The 17,405-nt window shown below is 48.5% G+C and overlaps 1 protein-coding gene across 3 annotated transcripts in view; it reads left to right on the top strand.

Annotated features, from left to right (window-relative positions):
- Positions 1 to 15,459, top strand: part of DNAAF11 (dynein axonemal assembly factor 11) — a 238,155-nt gene extending 222,696 nt beyond the window's left edge. For 2 of the 3 annotated variants that reach the window (XM_063921265.1, XM_063921263.1), the window contains exon 12: positions 14,951 to 15,459. In XM_063921265.1, the coding sequence (XP_063777335.1) occupies positions 14,951 to 15,140 (190 nt within the window). In that variant the 3' untranslated portion in view covers positions 15,141 to 15,459. The remainder of the gene's footprint in view (positions 1 to 14,950) is intronic. The other variant, XM_063921264.1, reaches the window with a different exon arrangement.
- The last annotated feature ends 1,946 nt before the right edge of the window (positions 15,460 to 17,405 follow it).

Genomic DNA, 17,405 nt, shown 5'->3' on the forward strand with positions numbered 1-17,405 from the left:
CGTTTGCACTGCTGCTAAAAGCAGCTAGCGAGCGATCAACTCGGAATGAGGGCCATAGTGAATGCAGATATGTGAACCCTACGCATTTCGGCAAAATGACTTCATCAGGGGTATGCAAGCGAACAACTCGGAATGAGGGCCTATGTCCAGTGTAGGTTTGTGGCATGAAGGGCCCACCGGGGGAATGCAGTGATAGGGGCCCATTTTTAGGGGTGTGGCCACTCCAGAGGGGGTGTTGCCAACCTCCTAAGAGGCTTGGGCAACCATTAGAGAGTGCATGTTTTGGGACTTTTAATAAATAAGTACCAGAACAGCAATGCACTGTAGAAAATACACCACAGCTCTGTGCAGTATAATGTAACATATGTTTAATTCAAGTGCACAGTTTGGTAGCTGATCCCTAGAGGAGTGGGTGAGCCCTCTATCAGTGAGGCCCACCAGGGGCGGTCACCACTTTTGGCCAGTCCGGCCCTGCTAGCGTGTATCACTCAGGTTTGGGGATCGAAAGAGGATGCAGTGCAACATGAAATATGACCCCTACTAAATGATACTGCTGCCAGAAAAACTTTCAGCAACTTGGCCACATGGTATGAAGTCTGGTGATGATACGTTTTCCTCCAAGTGGAGTTCAACAACACATTCACAAGCAAAAAGTAACTGCAGAGATAGAGCCTAGTACACGCCCTGGACATATATGGACACATGGGGGTAAATTCAGTTGCCGGCAGCCCCATCTCGCACAAAAGAGTTCGCTGCCCCTGTGCAAATCTGGCATAGAGTATAATGATAGATAAACTATAGATAGTCTATAGCATAGGTTCTAGGTATACCTTCCAACCTTTTCTTGACCGGAACAAGGAATGGTATAGTAGGTTCTTTCTAACCCCCTACACTCCCAAAAATGCCACATTTACAAATTATTCCACTGGGTCGGAGCAGCCAGAATATACTGTATGTCAGGGGTGGGGAACCTCCGGCCCGCGGGCCGTATAAGGCCCGCGAAGCCGTTTGCTCCGGCCCACCCGCTTCTCTGTGAGACACGCCGCCGCTCAATCCGGCGGCAGCTTGTCTCAGCCGTCTGGACAGGGACTCAGGAGGAGAGCGCGGCTGTCGGGTGGGAGCGGCGGCGCGTAGAACTTGAAACTAGCTGCCGGTTCGTGAGCCAATCAGAGCTCGCGGACCGGCAGCCAATCAGGAGCCGCGGCTGCCGGTCCGCGAGCTCTGATTGGCTCTCGAACCGGCGGCTGGTTTCAAGTCCTACATGCCGCCGCCCAACATAGCCGCGCTCTCCTCCGTGTCCCGCCGAAAGAAGCGGTAAGCAGCACGGGGGGGGGGGGGGGGGGCATCTGTATACCTGGTACTGTGGGGACATCTGTATACCTGGCACTGTGGGGACATCTGTATACCTGGCACTGTGGGGGGCATCTGTATACCTGGCACTGTGGGGGCATCTGTATACCTGGCACTGTGGGGACAGCTGTATACCTGGCACTGTGGGGGGCATCTGTATACCTGGCACTGTGGGGACATCTGTATACCTGGCACTGTGGGGGGATCTGTATACCTGGCACTGTGGGGACATCTGTATACCTGGCACTGTGGGGACATCTGTATACCTTGCACTGTGGGGGGCATCTGTATACCTGGCACTGTGGGGACATCTGCATACCTGGCACTGTGAGGGGCATTTGTATACCTGGCACTGTGGGGGGCATTTGTATACCTGGCACTGTGGGGGCATCTGTATACCTGGCACTGTGAGGGGCATTTGTATACCTGGCACTGTGAGGGGCATTTGTATACCTGGCACTGTGGGGACATCTGTATACCTGGCACTGTGGGGGCATCTGTATACCTGGCACTGTGAGTGGCATTTGTATACCTGGCACTGTGGGGGCATCTGTATACCTGGCACTGTGAGGGGCATTTGTATACCTGGCACTGTTAGGGGCATTTGTATACCTGGCACTGTGGGGGCATTTGTATACCTGGCACTGTGGGGGCAATTGTGGATCTGGCACTGCACTATTGGGGGCATATGTGTATCACGTCCCATTTTAACTTGCCACACCCATTTTTTTGGAACGCGCGCGCCTCCGGCGCACACACACAGTGCCTATAAGGGGCAGACCTACTGGGGGGCAGGGTCATTTTTTAAGTTGAGAATTTTTGTATGGCCCCCGAAGGATTTTATAAATATCCACATGGCCCTCGGTAGAAAAAAGGTTCCCCATCCCTGCTGTATGTAATGGGTAAAGCAAAACTTCCTTAAAAAGCCATTTTCCAGAATAAACTTCTAATGTGTTTCCCCAACTAATTACGAGTTAGATTCAGTCCTCCAGCTGTGTAGTTTGTATCTTGAGGCATCCGTGCAAATTCCCAATTAAGTAGAATTAAGCAGCAGATAAATAATGTATGAGCAATCTCGGGTACATTGATCCTGTGCTCATCTAGTCTCTGGGGTTGTGTGGCTGCACTTGTCTGCTTTGTGTAGCCTTCTGTGCCGTACAAGCGGTGTCTGACATAGGGACACAACGTGACAGAATCAGGAGAACAGGTCTGGATGTGAGAGAGGAGACTTAGTGCAAGGGATGAAGCAGTTCCCAAACCGTAGCTACTCCTCTCTATGGCCCTCATTCCGAGTTGTTCGCTCGCTAGCTGCTTTTAGCAGCAGTGCAAACGCTAAGCCGCCTCCCTCTGGGAGTGTATCTTAGCTTATCAGAAGTGCGAACGAAAGGATCGCAGCACGGCTACAAAAAAAGATTGTGCAGTTTCTGAGCAGCTCCAGACCTACTCCTACCTAGCGATCACTTCAGACTATTTTGTCACGAATACGCCCTGCGTTTCCCCATGCACGCCTGCGTTTGTATCTGACACGCCTGCGTTTTCCCACACACTCCCCGAAAACGATCAGTTACCACCCAGAAACGCCCCATTCATGTCAATCACTCTGCAGCGAGAAGTGCGACTGAAAAGCGTCGCTATACCTTGTGTAAAACTAGGAAAAGACAATTTTTTTTAGTTATAAGCGCCAAAATGGAGAAAAATGGGTAATAGATGTATATATACGTCCCTTGAAGGTGTTAACAATCGATTGTTCCTCAATTATTCACAGGATGTCCTCAATTGGTATAGACGATGACCAGTGGTTTTTGTATGGAAACAAAAAAACAGACATACAATGTATAGTATTGTTTTGCATAAAGAGTTCTTTTCATACACAGAATTAACCTAATCCCAATAGGAAAAAGTTAAAGTAGTGGCATAAGGAGGGAGTCTATATATGGTGCGTACCCCAACTCACACTAGGAGGGGCAAATATGTGCACAGAAAGGTTTCTTTAGAAATTCTTCACCCTCTTTGTGTATCCTTCACCATAAAGTATGCGTGGAAGAGCATACCTAGACTCACTTTAAGATGAAAGCGAGTCAAATATATAAAGGTATCTTTTTATCCTATTACTGCTATGTCAGATGGAGATGCGTACCACACTCACGGGACAAGAAGTGGAGACAATCCTATCAAGGTTTCTTTAGGATCCAAGATGCACTTCCCAACTTCTGAAAATGGCTCAAAAAGATGGTTCCCAATGGGAGCAGATCATACCCAGTAATTTTGTATGGAAAAAAAAGAAGCAGGCATACAATGTGTAGTATTGTTGTATATCCAGTTTCCTTATTAAATAGATAAAGTTACGCACCTTTATCGACACAACCATATAGGAGTAAAGATACCTTTACACACCTGTCTTTCCCCACTTTAAAGTGAGTTGAGGTATGCTCTCCCATACATACCACATGGTGAAGGACACTGTAAGAGGGTGAAGAATTTCTAAAGAAACCTTTTTGTGCACACATTCATCCCCTCTATTGTGAGTTGGGGTACGCATTCTATACAGATTCTCTGTTCATGGTAATGTCCCCCCCTATCCTGATAGGATAAGGATAACTTTATCTATTTAATAAGGAAACTGTATATACAACAATACTACACATTGTATGCCTGCTTCTTTTTTTTCCATACAAAATCACTGGGTATGATCTGCTCCCATTGGGAACCATCTTTTTGAGCCATTTTCAGAAGTTGGGAAGTGCATCTTGGATCCTAAAGAAACCTTGATAGGATTGTCTCCACTTCTTGTCCCGTGAGTGTGGTACGCATCTCCATCTGACATAGCAGTAATAGGATAAAAAGATACCTTTATATATTTGACTCGCTTTCATCTTAAAGTGAGTCTAGGTATGCTCTTCCACGCATACTTTATGGTGAAGGATACACAAAGAGGGTGAAGAATTTCTAAAGAAACCTTTCTGTGCACATATTTGCCCCTCCTAGTGTGAGTTGGGGTACGCACCATATATAGACTCCCTCCTTATGCCACTACTTTAACTTTTTCCTATTGGGATTAGGTTAATTCTGTGTATGAAAAGAACTCTTTATGCAAAACAATACTATACATTGTATGTCTGTTTTTTTGTTTCCATACAAAAACCACTGGTCATCGTCTATACCAATTGAGGACATCCTGTGAATAATTGAGGAACAATCGATTGTTAACACCTTCAAGGGACGTATATATACATCTATTACCCATTTTTCTCCATTTTGGCGCTTATACCTAAAAAAAATTGTCTTTTCCTTGTGAAAATTTCTGTTTCTTTTTGGGGTGGGGTGACATCCTACTAGACATTTTTTACTGGTTAAAGCTGCCTTGCGCACATTTTAAAGAACCCAATTCCTTTGTTTACCTTGTGTAAAACTACTTCGGCTTTTGTGAAAGTACGTCGCACATGCGCATTGCGCCGCATGCGCAGAAGTGCCTAAACGCTGCGCTGCGAACGAAAACTGCTAGCGAACAACTCGGAATGACCCCCTATAAGCGGTCCTCATTAGAAGCTATGGCCCTGATTCGCAGTTGTGCACGCACCTGATGGCAGGTGGAGTGTGCTTGCGCTTGAACCGCGTGCATGTGATGTGATGCAGCTGCATTGGCGTTTCTATCGCAGTGTTTTAATACTTACCTTTCCGGAGTACCGCGACGGGCGCTGCAGCTGCTGCAGCCACAGCAGCCGCTGCAAAAATCTCACCCAAAATGGCCACCGCACATGCGCAGTACAAAATTTATCTGCGGACCATGTTTCAGGAGACCTGGTCATGCGCAGTAGACTCCGGCACAATGCCGGAACCCACGACGCCGTGGAGAGGAGTGGCACACCCGGATTCTGCACACATTCTCTTAAAACGCCAGTGTGCAGCTGGACTCTGGTCGCAGTGTTGGAAAAGCCGCTGCCTGATTGACAGGCTGCAGCCGTTGTGGGACGGGGAGGGTGGCCATTTCAGAAAATGAAGGAGTGTTAGCCACATTTTCTGGGTGTGCCAAAGCCCGTGTCTGCATCTTCCAACGCAAATTTAGTTGCCTCGTCTGCGGAGTTCGGACGGCCCTTCTGAGTATGCTCAGACTGCCGATGTTGATCAGATGCTGCGTCTCTGGACAGAGAGTAGACGACTTTTGTCCTTAGACGCGTCCTGCAACATTAGTATATTTCTGAATCACTGCTGCGTCCATACAAATTAGAATCACGCCCTACAATGTTACACATTGAACTAATTGGGAAACAATGCAGCAGAGTTGCCCTGAACAGCAGATTTTCTGTGGAATCCATTAAAGTGGCCATTAGTGTTGTTTGATAGCAGCTGCTGGGCTGCATTATTTGGAGGGGGAGAACTAAGCACTAATCTGTTCGGATAACAGGTGCGGAGTAATCCTGGCACTTATTTGGGTGGAAGCGTCTCCTATCCAATCAGATCTGAGTCCAGTCCCACCAGTTTCCAGTCTCCATTGCAGAGCTCTTAGCTCGGGGTGTAGTATCGTATGCCAGCGGCCGGGCTCTCGGCGACCAGCATACCGGTGCCGGGAGCCCGACCGCCGGCATACCGACAGCGTGGCGAGCGCAAATGAGCCCCTTGCGGGCTCTATTTATTCTCCCTCCAGGGGGGTCGTGGACCCCCACGAGGGAGAAAATCTGTCTGTATGCCGGCTGTCGGGATTCCGGCGCTGGTATACTGAAGACCACCCCTTAGCTAGCCCTGTACCACTGACCAGTCTCTGATGAGGTCACAGTGTACTAAAAGCCCAGTTACTACCCCCCCCCATCTGCATTTACAGCACTGCTTTATAACATAGCCCTGGTTATTCACAGTGTTGCTTTATATCACTTCTGTGTCAGGGACGGCCTGATTGTGAAGGGTTTGCAACGGGGGGGGGGGGGGGTCTCTATTGTCCGCATGTGAATGTATATACTCCAGGTATACCCTAATGCCTGTGCTGCCTTATGCTGTGTCAGTGCTATACACAGCTAATCATATACGTGACTGTTATTCATACCCGTCCTTTGTGTATCACAGCCTTTACGAATGGGAACACTTTACCATTACTGCGTGTGCTCCCCGGGCTGAGTCTATAGCCTGGTTCTTTGTCAGTAATAATATCTCAGTAATTATCCCAACAGGACCGAGTCGCACACAACATTTCACAGTCTGTTTTCATGACTGGCGCGGCTCGCCAAGACCGTGACTCTGCATAATCACTCATTACTCATTCATCTCACAATTAAAATAATAACGGCACCGCAGCCGCCAGCACCTCAGGAAGAAAATCTTAATTCCCTGGATATATACAAGTTCAGGTTTCTTGTGTGCCACCAAAAATAGAGAGCTGACATGAATAAGCCGAAGTGTTCTAGGTGTCAGTTGTACAGTGTGAGACAGGAGCTGCCTAGATCTGTATCTTTGTGTATCAAGTCCTTTCCCCACTCTTAAGCGGGCCGTAGAACGCGCGGCAGTGTTGCAGATGTGTGTTGTGTTGCTTAATGACACAGTTTTCTGCACATGGCATTCCACGCAAGCCGCCTACTGATAATGCCGTGCAGGTAATGAGTGGTGAGTTCCAGACTTTCCCCAGTGGAAGGGACAGCTCCCGTATCACCAGCAGGCCTCGCTATCCACAGTCCAGCAGACTAGCATAAAGGACCGAACGTCCTGCAAAGCACCTGATAATAGAGATTGATCTGATGTGTGTATGGCGCTCATCAATGTGGGAAATACTCAGACAGATGGACTTCTTGGGATGTTCAATGCCTCCTGGCCAGGCCAGGGACATGCAATCAGGGTAGGCAGAGGAGGCAGAGCCTTCCCTGTCATACACCATGTCAAACGCCTGAGATTAGAATAATACAAAGAAGATATATATATATATATATATATATACAGTATATATATATTTCTCCTTCATCCTAGAGGATGCTGGGGACTCCAAAAGGACCATGGGGGTATAGACGGGATCCGCTGGAGACACTGGCACTTCAAGACTTCAAATGGGTGTGAACTGGCTCCTCCCTCTATGCCCCTCCTCCAGACCTCAGTTAGATTCTGTGCCCAGAGAGACTGGACACACACTAGGGGAGCTCTACAGAGTTTCTCTAGAAAAGACTTTCTGCTAGGTTTTTTGTTTTCAGGGAGCACTGCTGGCAACAGGCTCCCTGCTTCGTGGGACTGAGGGGAGAGAAGCAGACCTACTTCTGTGAGTTAAAGGCTCTGCTTCTTAGGCTATTGGACACCATTAGCTCCAGAGGGTCTGATCACTTGGTATAGCCCAGCTGCTCGTTCCTGGAGCCGCGCCGCCGTCCCCCTCACAGAGCCAGAAGAGAGAAGCCGGGTGAGTAACCGAAGCAAAGAAGACTTCAGTGAAGGCGGCAGAAGACATCAGTCTTGGAGGTACCCCATGGCTCCCGCTCACAAATGGCACTACACGGGTGCAGGGCGCAGGGGGGGGCGCCCTGGGCAGCAATAAAACCTCTTTTTGGGATCTGGCAAAGAGGTATACAATGCCCAGGCACTGTATACAGACCCCCGCCAGTTTAAAAATAAGCGGGACTCAAGTGCGCCATTTAGGGGGCGGGGCTTTGTCCTTCCAGCTCTTGTCAGCGCCATCTTCTCTCTCTCTTCACAGCAAGCTGCAGAGACGCTGGTCCTGGCCCTTCACTTCTGTCACAAGTAACAGGGTGCAAAAACGGGGGGGCACAGCATATTTGGGGTTGAATATATATATATAAAAGTGCTGCGAGGTCTGGGGCATTGTATATTCCTTCAGACGGGGTGAGGCGCTGGGTGTGAGCTGGCACACTCCCTCTCTGTCTTTCTGAAGGGCCTTATTGTGGGTCTGTTCCCTATAGCCAGTGTGATAGTGGGTGTCGGTACACGTGTGTCGACATGTCTGAGGCTGAATGGTCTTCCCAGGAGGAAGCTGGTGTGGGGGCAGAACAGAATGTGGGAGTGACTCTGTCGGCGGCGCCGACTGCTGATTGGGTAGATATGTGGAGTGTCTTAAATGCAAGTGTGGCTTCGTTGCATAAGAGATTAGACAAATCTGAGTCTCAGAACCAAACATGGAGACAATCCATGGAAGATGTTTTGTCACAAACTCAGACCCCCTCAGGGTCACAAAAACGTTTGTTTACCCAGATAGCAGACACAGATACCGACACGGATTCGGACTCCAGTGTCGACTATGGTGATGCCAGGTTGAATCCTAAGATGGCTAAGAGCATTCAGTACATGATTGTGGCAATAAAAGAAGTATTACATATCACGGAAGACCCTGCTGTTCCTGAGACAAGGGTCTGTATGTTTAAAGGAAAGAAACCTCTGGTAACATTTCCTCCCTCTCATGAACTGAACACTCTTTTTGAAAAGGCTTGGGAAATTCCTGACAAAAAGTTGCTGATTCCCAAGAGAATTATTATGGCATATCCGTTTCCCTCTGAGGATAGGAAAAAGTGGGATTCGACTCCCAATGTGGACAAGGCTCTAGCGCGGCTGTCCAAGAAGGTGGCGCTTCCGTCCCCTGACACGGCGGCCCTAAAGGATCCTGCGGATCGTAAGCAGGAAACTACCTTGAAATCTATTTATGTCACTACGGGTACACTGCTCAGACCTGCAGTGGCTTCAGCATGGGTGAGTAGTGCTATTGGCAATTGGGCAGATAACTTATTATCTTACTTGGACACCCTGGATAGGGATAGCGTTCTTTTGACACTGGGTCATATCAGGGACACTGCAGTCTATCTAAGGGAGGCTGCGAGAGATATTGGCCTCTTGGGATCAAGGGCCAATGCCATGGCAATCTCGGCTATGAGAGCATTATGGACTCATCAATGGAATGGTGATGCTGACTCTAAGAGGGATATGGAGGCACTGCCGTATAAGGGTGGTGTTTTGTTTGGTGAGGGGCTCGCGGACCTGGTATCTACAGCTACCACGGGTAAGTCATCTTTTCTACTTTTTGTCCCTCCACAGCAAAAGAAAACGCCTCAGTACAGATGCAGTCCTTTCGGTCTAGTAAATTCAAAAAAGAACGAGGGTCCTCCTTCCTTGCTGCTAGAGGTAAGGGAAGGGGAAAAAGATCACCGGCTATGGCAAGCTCCCAGGAACAGAAGTCCTCCCCGGATTCTGCCAAGTCCACAGCATGACACTGGGGCTCTGCTGCGGGAGTCCGCACCGGTGGGGGCACGTCTTCAGCTCTTCAGTCGGGTCTGGACCCACTCAGGCCTGGATCATTGGGTGCTGGAAATCGTGACCCAAGAATACAAACTGGAGTTTCAAGACGTGCCCCCCCCCCCCCCCACACACACACACACACACCGATTTTTCATATCGGCCTTGCCAGCTTTTCTTCCGGAAAGAGAAGTGGTGAGCGCTGCAATACAAAAGCTGTGTCAACAGCAAGTCATTGTCACTGTACCCCCGTCACATCGGGGAGAAGGGTTTTATTCAAGCCTGTTTGTGGTCTCCGAAGCCGGATGGCTCGGTCAGACCGATTCTGAACTTAAAAACCCTCAATCTATATTTGAAACGATTCAAATTCAAAATGGAATCTCTCCTAGCAGTGATTTCCAGTCTGGAAGGGGGGGATTTTATGGTGTTAGTCGACATAAACGATGCTTACCTATATGTCCCCATATACCCTCCTCATCAGGCTTACCTGAGGTTTGCTATTCAGGATTGTCATTACCAATTTCAGACATTGGCGTTTGGTCTTTCCACGGCCCCGAGGATTTTCACCAAAGTAATGGCGGAAATGATGGTGCTCCTGCACAAGCAGGGTGTCACAATTATCCTGTACTTGGACGATCTCCTGATAAAGGCAAGGTCAAAGGAGCAGTTACTAAAAAACGTTGCGCTCTCCCTGACAGTTCTGCAGCAACATGGTTGTCTCCTAAATTTGCCAAAGTCACTGTTGATTCCGACAACGCGGCTGTCGTTCTTGGGCATGATTCTGGACACGGAACTAAAGAGAATTTATCTCCCGATGGAAAAAACTCTGGGAATACAGAACATGTTCAAGGGGATTCTGAAACCGGCAAGGGTGTCGATTCATCAATGCACTCGGGTGCTGGGGAAGATGGTGGCGGCCTACGAGGCCATCCCGTTTGGCAGGTTCCATGCCAGGGTTTTTCAGTGGGACCTGTTGGACAAGTGGTCCAGGTCTCACCTACACATGCACCAGAAGATAAGCCTCTCTCCCAGGGCCAGGGTTTCTCTCCTGTGGTGGCTCCAAAGTTCTCACCTTCTGGAGGGACGCAGGTTCGGGATCCAGGATTGGATCCTGGTGACCACGGACGCAAGTCTCCGAGGTTCGGGAGCAGTCACACAGGGCCAAAATTTCCAGGGAAAATGGTCAAGCCAGGAGGCTGGTCTGCACATAAACATTCTGAAATTAAGGGCCATCTACAACGGCCTTCGATAAGCAGAACATCTTAGCGGCCTGCCCGTCCTGATTCAGTCGGACAACATAACCGCAGTGGCGCACATAAACCGCCAGGGCGGAATAAGGAGCAGAGCGGTGATGGCGGAGGCCACAAAAGTTCTCCGCTAGGCGGAAAAACAGGCAAGCGCTCTGTCGGCGGTCTTCATTCCAGGCGTGGACAACTGGGAAGCAGACTTCCTCAGCAGACACGATCTCCATCCAGGAGAGTGGGGTCTTCATCAAGAGGTCTTTGCAGAAGTGACAAGTTGTTGGGGAATTCCTCAAATAGACATGATGGCATCTCGCCTCAACAAGACACTTCAGACATACTGTTCCAGGTCGAAGGACCCTCATGCAGTAGCAGTGGACGCCCTAGTGACACCGTGGGTGTATCAGTCGGTCTATGTATTCCCTCCACTTCCACTCATCCCAAAGGTGATACGGATCATAAGAAGAACAAGGGTTCAGGTGATACTCGTTCCAGATTGGCCACGGGGGGCCTGGTATCCGGATCTTCAGGAATTACTCATAGAAGATCCCTGGCCTCTTCCTCTACGAGAGGATCTGTTACGGCAAGGGCCGTGCGTGTTCCAAGACTTACCACGGTTGCGTTTGATGGCGTAGCGGTTGAACGCAAAATCCTAGCGCGAAAGGGTATTCCCGGTGAGGTCATCCCCACTCTACTGAAAGCTAGGAAGGAGGTAACAGCAAAGCATTACCACCGTATTTGGAGAAAATATGTGTCTTGGTGTGAATCCAAGAAGGCTCCTACGGAAGATTTTCAGCTGGGTCGGTTTCTCCATTTTTTACAAGCAGGTGTGGATGCGGGCCTGAAGTTAGGCTCCATTAAAGTGCAGATTTCGGCCTTATCAATTTTCTTTCATAGGGAATTGGCCTCGCTTCCAGAAGTACAGACTTTTGTGAAAGGCGTGCTGCACATCCAACCTCCATTTGTGCCCCCGGTGGCACCATGGGACCTTAACATGCTGTTACAGTTCCTTTTGTCACATTGGTTTGAACCATTACAAACGGTTGAGTTGAAATTTCTCACTTGGAAACTGGTCATGCTGTTGGCCTTGGCGTCCGCAAGGCGGGTGTCGGAATTGGCGGCTTTGTCTCACAAAAGCCCCTATTTGATTTTCCACGAGGATAGAGCGGAGTTGAGAACTCATCAACAATTTTTACCCAAGGTGGTTTTCTTCACATGAACCAACCTATTGTGGTACCTGAGGCTTTTGAAGCCTTGGCTGATTCAAAGTCTCGATGTGGTCAGAGCTTTGAAAATTTATGTTGCTAGAACGGCTCGTATTAAGAAAACGGAGGATCTGTTTGTCCTGTACGCTTCCAACAAGATTGGGGCTCCTACTATTGCACGCTGGATCTGTAATGCGATTCAGCATGCTCATTCTACGGCTGGATTGCCGTTACCAAAATCAGTGAAGGCTCATTCTACCAGGAAGGTGGGCTCATCTTGGGTGGCTGCCCGGGGTGTCTCGGCACTGCAACTTTGCCGAGCAGCTACTTGGTCGGGTTCAAACATTTTTGCAAAATTCTACAAGTTTGATACCCTGGCTGATGAGGACCTCATGTTTGCTCAATCGGTGCTGCAGAGTCATCCGCACTCTCCCGCCCGGTCTGGAGCTTTGGTATAAACCCCATGGTCCTTTTGGAGTCCCCAGCATCCTCTAGGACGAAGGAGAAAATAGGATTTTAATACCTACCGGTAAATCCTTTTCTCTTAGTCCGTAGAGGATGCTGGGCGCCCGTCCCAGTGCGGACTCTATCTGCAGTACTTGTTCATGGTTATTGCTTTTGCTACACAAAGGTTGTGTTTTAGTTTCGATCAGCCTGTTGCTGATTTTTTGGTTCATGCTGTTAACTGGTTTTAGTTAAATGCCATGTTGTACGGTGTGCTGTGGTGTGAGCTGGTATGTATCTCACCCTTGGTTAACAAAAATCCTTTTCCTCGAAATGTCCGTCTCCCTGGGCACAGTTCCTATAAGTGAGGTCTGGAGGAGGGGCATAGAGGGAGGAGCCAATTCACACCCATTTGAAGTCTTGAAGTGCCCGTGTCTCCTGCGGATCCCGTCTATACCCCCATGGTCCTTTTGGAGTCCCCAGCATCCTCTACAGGCTAAGAGAAAAGGATTTACCGGTAGGTATTAAAATCCTATTATAACATAAACATCTTCTTATCTTCTTCTTTATTGTAATCCTTTTTATAGCTAACACTCACCAGCTTTGTGGAGATCCTTTGAGCTGCAGGGAGACGAGAGATGAGGCAGCAATAGTTTTGCCTCTGTTCTACTATCAGACATGCTTTGCAGAGCTGGGGCCGGGGCCACACCACGGGCAGTAATGCTGCACAGAATGGGAGCTAATAGAGGCATGCCTCTGAGTGTGGGGGCGGGATTTGTGCACTGATGGACACTTGGATGTGTCATGTGACCAGGAAGTGCATTGTAGCCGGAGCTCAGTCTGCATTAGCAAGGAAGACACAGGGATGCAGGTAGGAGACTCAATGGACCCTGTAGATCAGTGTAGTGAGGGTACAGTTACAGTGACCAGGAGGTGAGACAGGCTCCCAGCATTCAGACCCATTCCCATGTGTGCCTCCCCAGCCATTCACCTCACCGCATGTCACTGGCCCAGGCGCACCTGCATAGTCATTCCCACCACCCCCACATTAAAACTTAGACCACGAGTTGAGAATGACGAGTCACATGCGCAGGTCTCTGGGAACATGGCGTGCACAAAACACAGGGAAATTACTGGTGATTTCTGTCTGCAGCGCCAGCCCCTGCAGGACTTTGGAGGGGTAAGTATAATTACATGGGTGCAGGGTGCACCGCACGGAAGTGGTTAACATGTCGGCAGTCGGGTTGCCGGTCGCCGGAATCCTGACGTCGGAATCCCAACACCCATCAGGATGCCAACAACAGTATCCCGAAAAGGTCAGGGTACCGACGTCAGAATCCCAACCAAAGTAAGTACAGTGCGGGCTAGGTGTAGGGCCAGAGAGGGAGGGTTCGTTTAGGCGCAACCCAGGGGGGGTTAGATTTAGGCTGCGCCCCGGGAGATGTTAGGGTTAGGCTGCCGGGAGAGGGTTAGACACTCCAGGGGAGGGTTAGGGCTAGGCTGCGGGGGAGGGAGGGGCAGGTTTAGGCTGTGGGGAGGGGGTGTTAGGTTTAGGCACCACGAGAGGGAAGTTAGGGTTAGGCACTAAGGGGGCAGGTTAGGGTTAGGCTGCGACAGGTAGGTTAGGATTAGGGGGTTGGGGAGAATAGCCAAAACTCACCCCTGTCGGAATTTCATTGATCGGTCAGTATTCAGACCTCTGACGGTATTTCATTGATCGGTCGTTACAGACGGTCAGGATCCCAAGCGCCGACAAATCATACTGAACCCCACCGCACACCCTGTACCCATTATAGAGACTTGAGCTTCAATGTGAATATACAGTATATCATGGAGATGGTTATTCTACAACTTCTGAAGCCCTGCAACAGTAGATGAATTTGAAAAAGTATAGATCTTTGCTTTGTTTGTGTTGCTACTATTATTATTATTACTACTACTACTACTACTACTACTACTACTACTACTACTACTACAGTATTAGCCTAATCATTGTACTCCTTACTATTCTCATTTATTTGTTGGATTAAGTTGTAAAAAAGGAGATATTTCAAATGTTTGGGAGGCGAATGTAAGAAATGTTATGGTAACCGCAGCCTATATTGACTATTAATTACGTTGTGATGCTGTATATACTTTATAGTAACGCTAAGTACTTATTACCCATTTATTGGATGATCGGGTGATAATTAGGGAGTGTGTTAGCAGGATCGTTGGAACATTGTAAGTTGATAAATGCTCCAAGCGCTACTGAAACGGTGATAGTGAGATCGGGGTCTGGTAAGCTGCTAACACTATCTCGTTCCTGACCTCCCAATCCTGTTGTAAGAGATCAAAACACTATACCCACTGAGCAAGAAAATGCTGAGTGTATACGGGTGTGCACTGATCCCATAATCGCTCCGCCGGATCGAAGCATTGATCGGATCGGCCACACTGTAGGATATTGTGTACCTTGTAATTTGCTGTCCTAGACCTAACTCATTCCAAACACTGGTTTATTTTCAGCAGTTCAAAAGGAATTGAAAAATTGGAAGTGGATCCAAAAGCGTATTCATTTCCCGATGTGGCTAACATCATCCGAGAAAAGAGAAGCGGTGTCTGCGGACCGCATCAGCTGCAAAGCTCGGCGCCGAAAGATGCAAAGGAGCATGACGGAGATTTTGAGGACAACTCGGAGGTTCCACCTCTTATATGAGAGAAGAAGCAAGCCAATACACGATGGCTTAATTCCTGCACCAGTGACCCGCTTACTGCTGTGGAACTACAAGTACCAGCATGCCCTAACTACTCCCAGCTGGGACTTGTAGTTCCAGACCAACTAAACCATAAGAAATTCTAGTCATGCTGAAGAACCTATATCTGGAAAGACATTGTGAAACTACACTTCCCAGAATGCCCTGCCAGCCTCTACCAGCCTATCCTGGTGATAAGCAAATTGAAAGTATTATACATTTTTCCTAATTACCTGTAATGTGTTTACACAGCGCAATTAAACTTTTTGAATGTATAATTAACAGCGTGTGTTCTACATTCTCCGTCTGCAGCCACAGTAGCTATAATTAATTTTAATTATTGAATTTATAACTAGCTTGAAGAAGTGCTTTTCCAAGTAGTTGTTTTAATGCATGAATATAATGGCCATACCCATACACGTATATATACATCTCACACAATTCTACCCCGGAAATAGGACTCTCCTTATCATTAAAGAGGGATCAGGGGCTGTAATATATATCACAAAGTTTACCATACTGCTAAAAGTCTCCTTTTAAAGTGGAACCAAACCTGTAATTAAAATTAGCGGATGTTACAACATTTCTGTAGGTTGCTGGGTGGATCAATACATAACCCACCTTAAACAGCAATATAAATTACACTAATTAATCTCCTGTACATATCATCACAATCCCAGGCATTTTCATTGTTATAGAATGTCCTTTGCCCTCTATATATAGCTCACTATATGCAGGGCTGCCATCGGGGGGGACTGCCAGGACCACAATCCCGGGCCCGGACAGCAAAGGGGGCCCAGGTGGCTGCAGTGTGGATTTGGCTCTGTGCCACCAGCTGGTTGCAGCTGATGGACCGGCAGGCAGCCATGGAGAGAAAGCGCCGGAGGCATTTCGAATCGGACACCGACCATGAGACAATCGGAGCTCCCGGACCAGCAGCCAATAACGAACGGCCACAGTGGCGGCTCATGAGTGGCGAGCTACGTTTGGCTCACGACTGGCGTGGCGTCAAATTCGAAAATGCCACCTGCGCTGTCTCTCCATGGCTGCCTGCTGATCCACGAGCTGCAACCAGCTGGCAGCCCAGCACCAAATCCACACCTGCTGGTGGGACACATGGAAATTGAGAGGTAAGAGGCTACTGGAGGGACACGGGGAGGTGAGAGGCTGTTGACGGGGGGAAGGGGGGGGGATTTTCTGATGGCAGCCCTGACTATTTAGTCTGTTTTAAAAGGTGTCATGGTGGTAGCTATGAGTTAGCAAAAGCTGGCTTTGAAAACATTGGGGCTGAGGAAGCGTGAAACATGAGCCTATATGCTTAGCTTAGCTGGAAATAATTCACACTGCACATGTTCAGTTAATGAACCCACACAGGTACAGAACTACAGAGAGTTCAGAGGTAGAACTGGGGGGTAAAGGGACATACGCATTAAGGGCGTGCTTACGAAAATACATCTAATCCAGACCAGGCCATTAGCAAATACTATACACGTGTTGGGATCTGTATTTTTTGCACCTTGTACAAGACCTACTGATGATGATGATGACATGTTGTAGCTACCAGGCACATACGCTACACCAGAGATTTTCAACCTTTTACAACTCGCGGCACACTGAACACAATTAAATATTGCCAAGGCACACTCAAATATAATGGTGATGCATGGTGCAGTTGCGTGTCCTAGGATGTCATGTCGCAGCTTCTCCATAGGTAACGCCTGAGGCACATCTGAGAAAGCCAGAAGAGCCCAACACTGCCCGGGCCCAAAATTAGACCTGGCTCTGCAACCACTAAACCCACCAGTATGATTGTTCCAGGGCCTCAATAGCGGCAAAACATTGACGGGCCTGGGCTCTGCTTCTATGGCGGCACACCTGGAGACTGCTCAGGGCACACTAGTGTGCCACAGCACAGTGGCTGAAAAACACTGCGCTACACACACACATGTGGCTGGATCTCAGGATGCGTTCAGCTCTACATACTTTATGTGCGAAAATACTGTGACTTGTTTTTTTCACAATGAAAGGCAATTTATCTCCCTATCAACCCACATGTCAGTATATGGCCCATAGTGCTGACAGGAAGCTCCAATATATGTGTTATTTCAGCCTTATCCGGACAGGTCCTGCCGTCAGTGATCAGAGATCCCTTCGGGAATCCGCAAAAAAACAGCATGTTAAAGATCCTGACTTGTTAATCCTGATCATTTTATGGTCGGAATAGCACC

The sequence above is a fragment of the Pseudophryne corroboree genome, chromosome 5, assembly GCF_028390025.1.
Source record: "Pseudophryne corroboree isolate aPseCor3 chromosome 5, aPseCor3.hap2, whole genome shotgun sequence".
NCBI classification, from domain to species: domain Eukaryota; kingdom Metazoa; phylum Chordata; class Amphibia; order Anura; family Myobatrachidae; genus Pseudophryne; species Pseudophryne corroboree.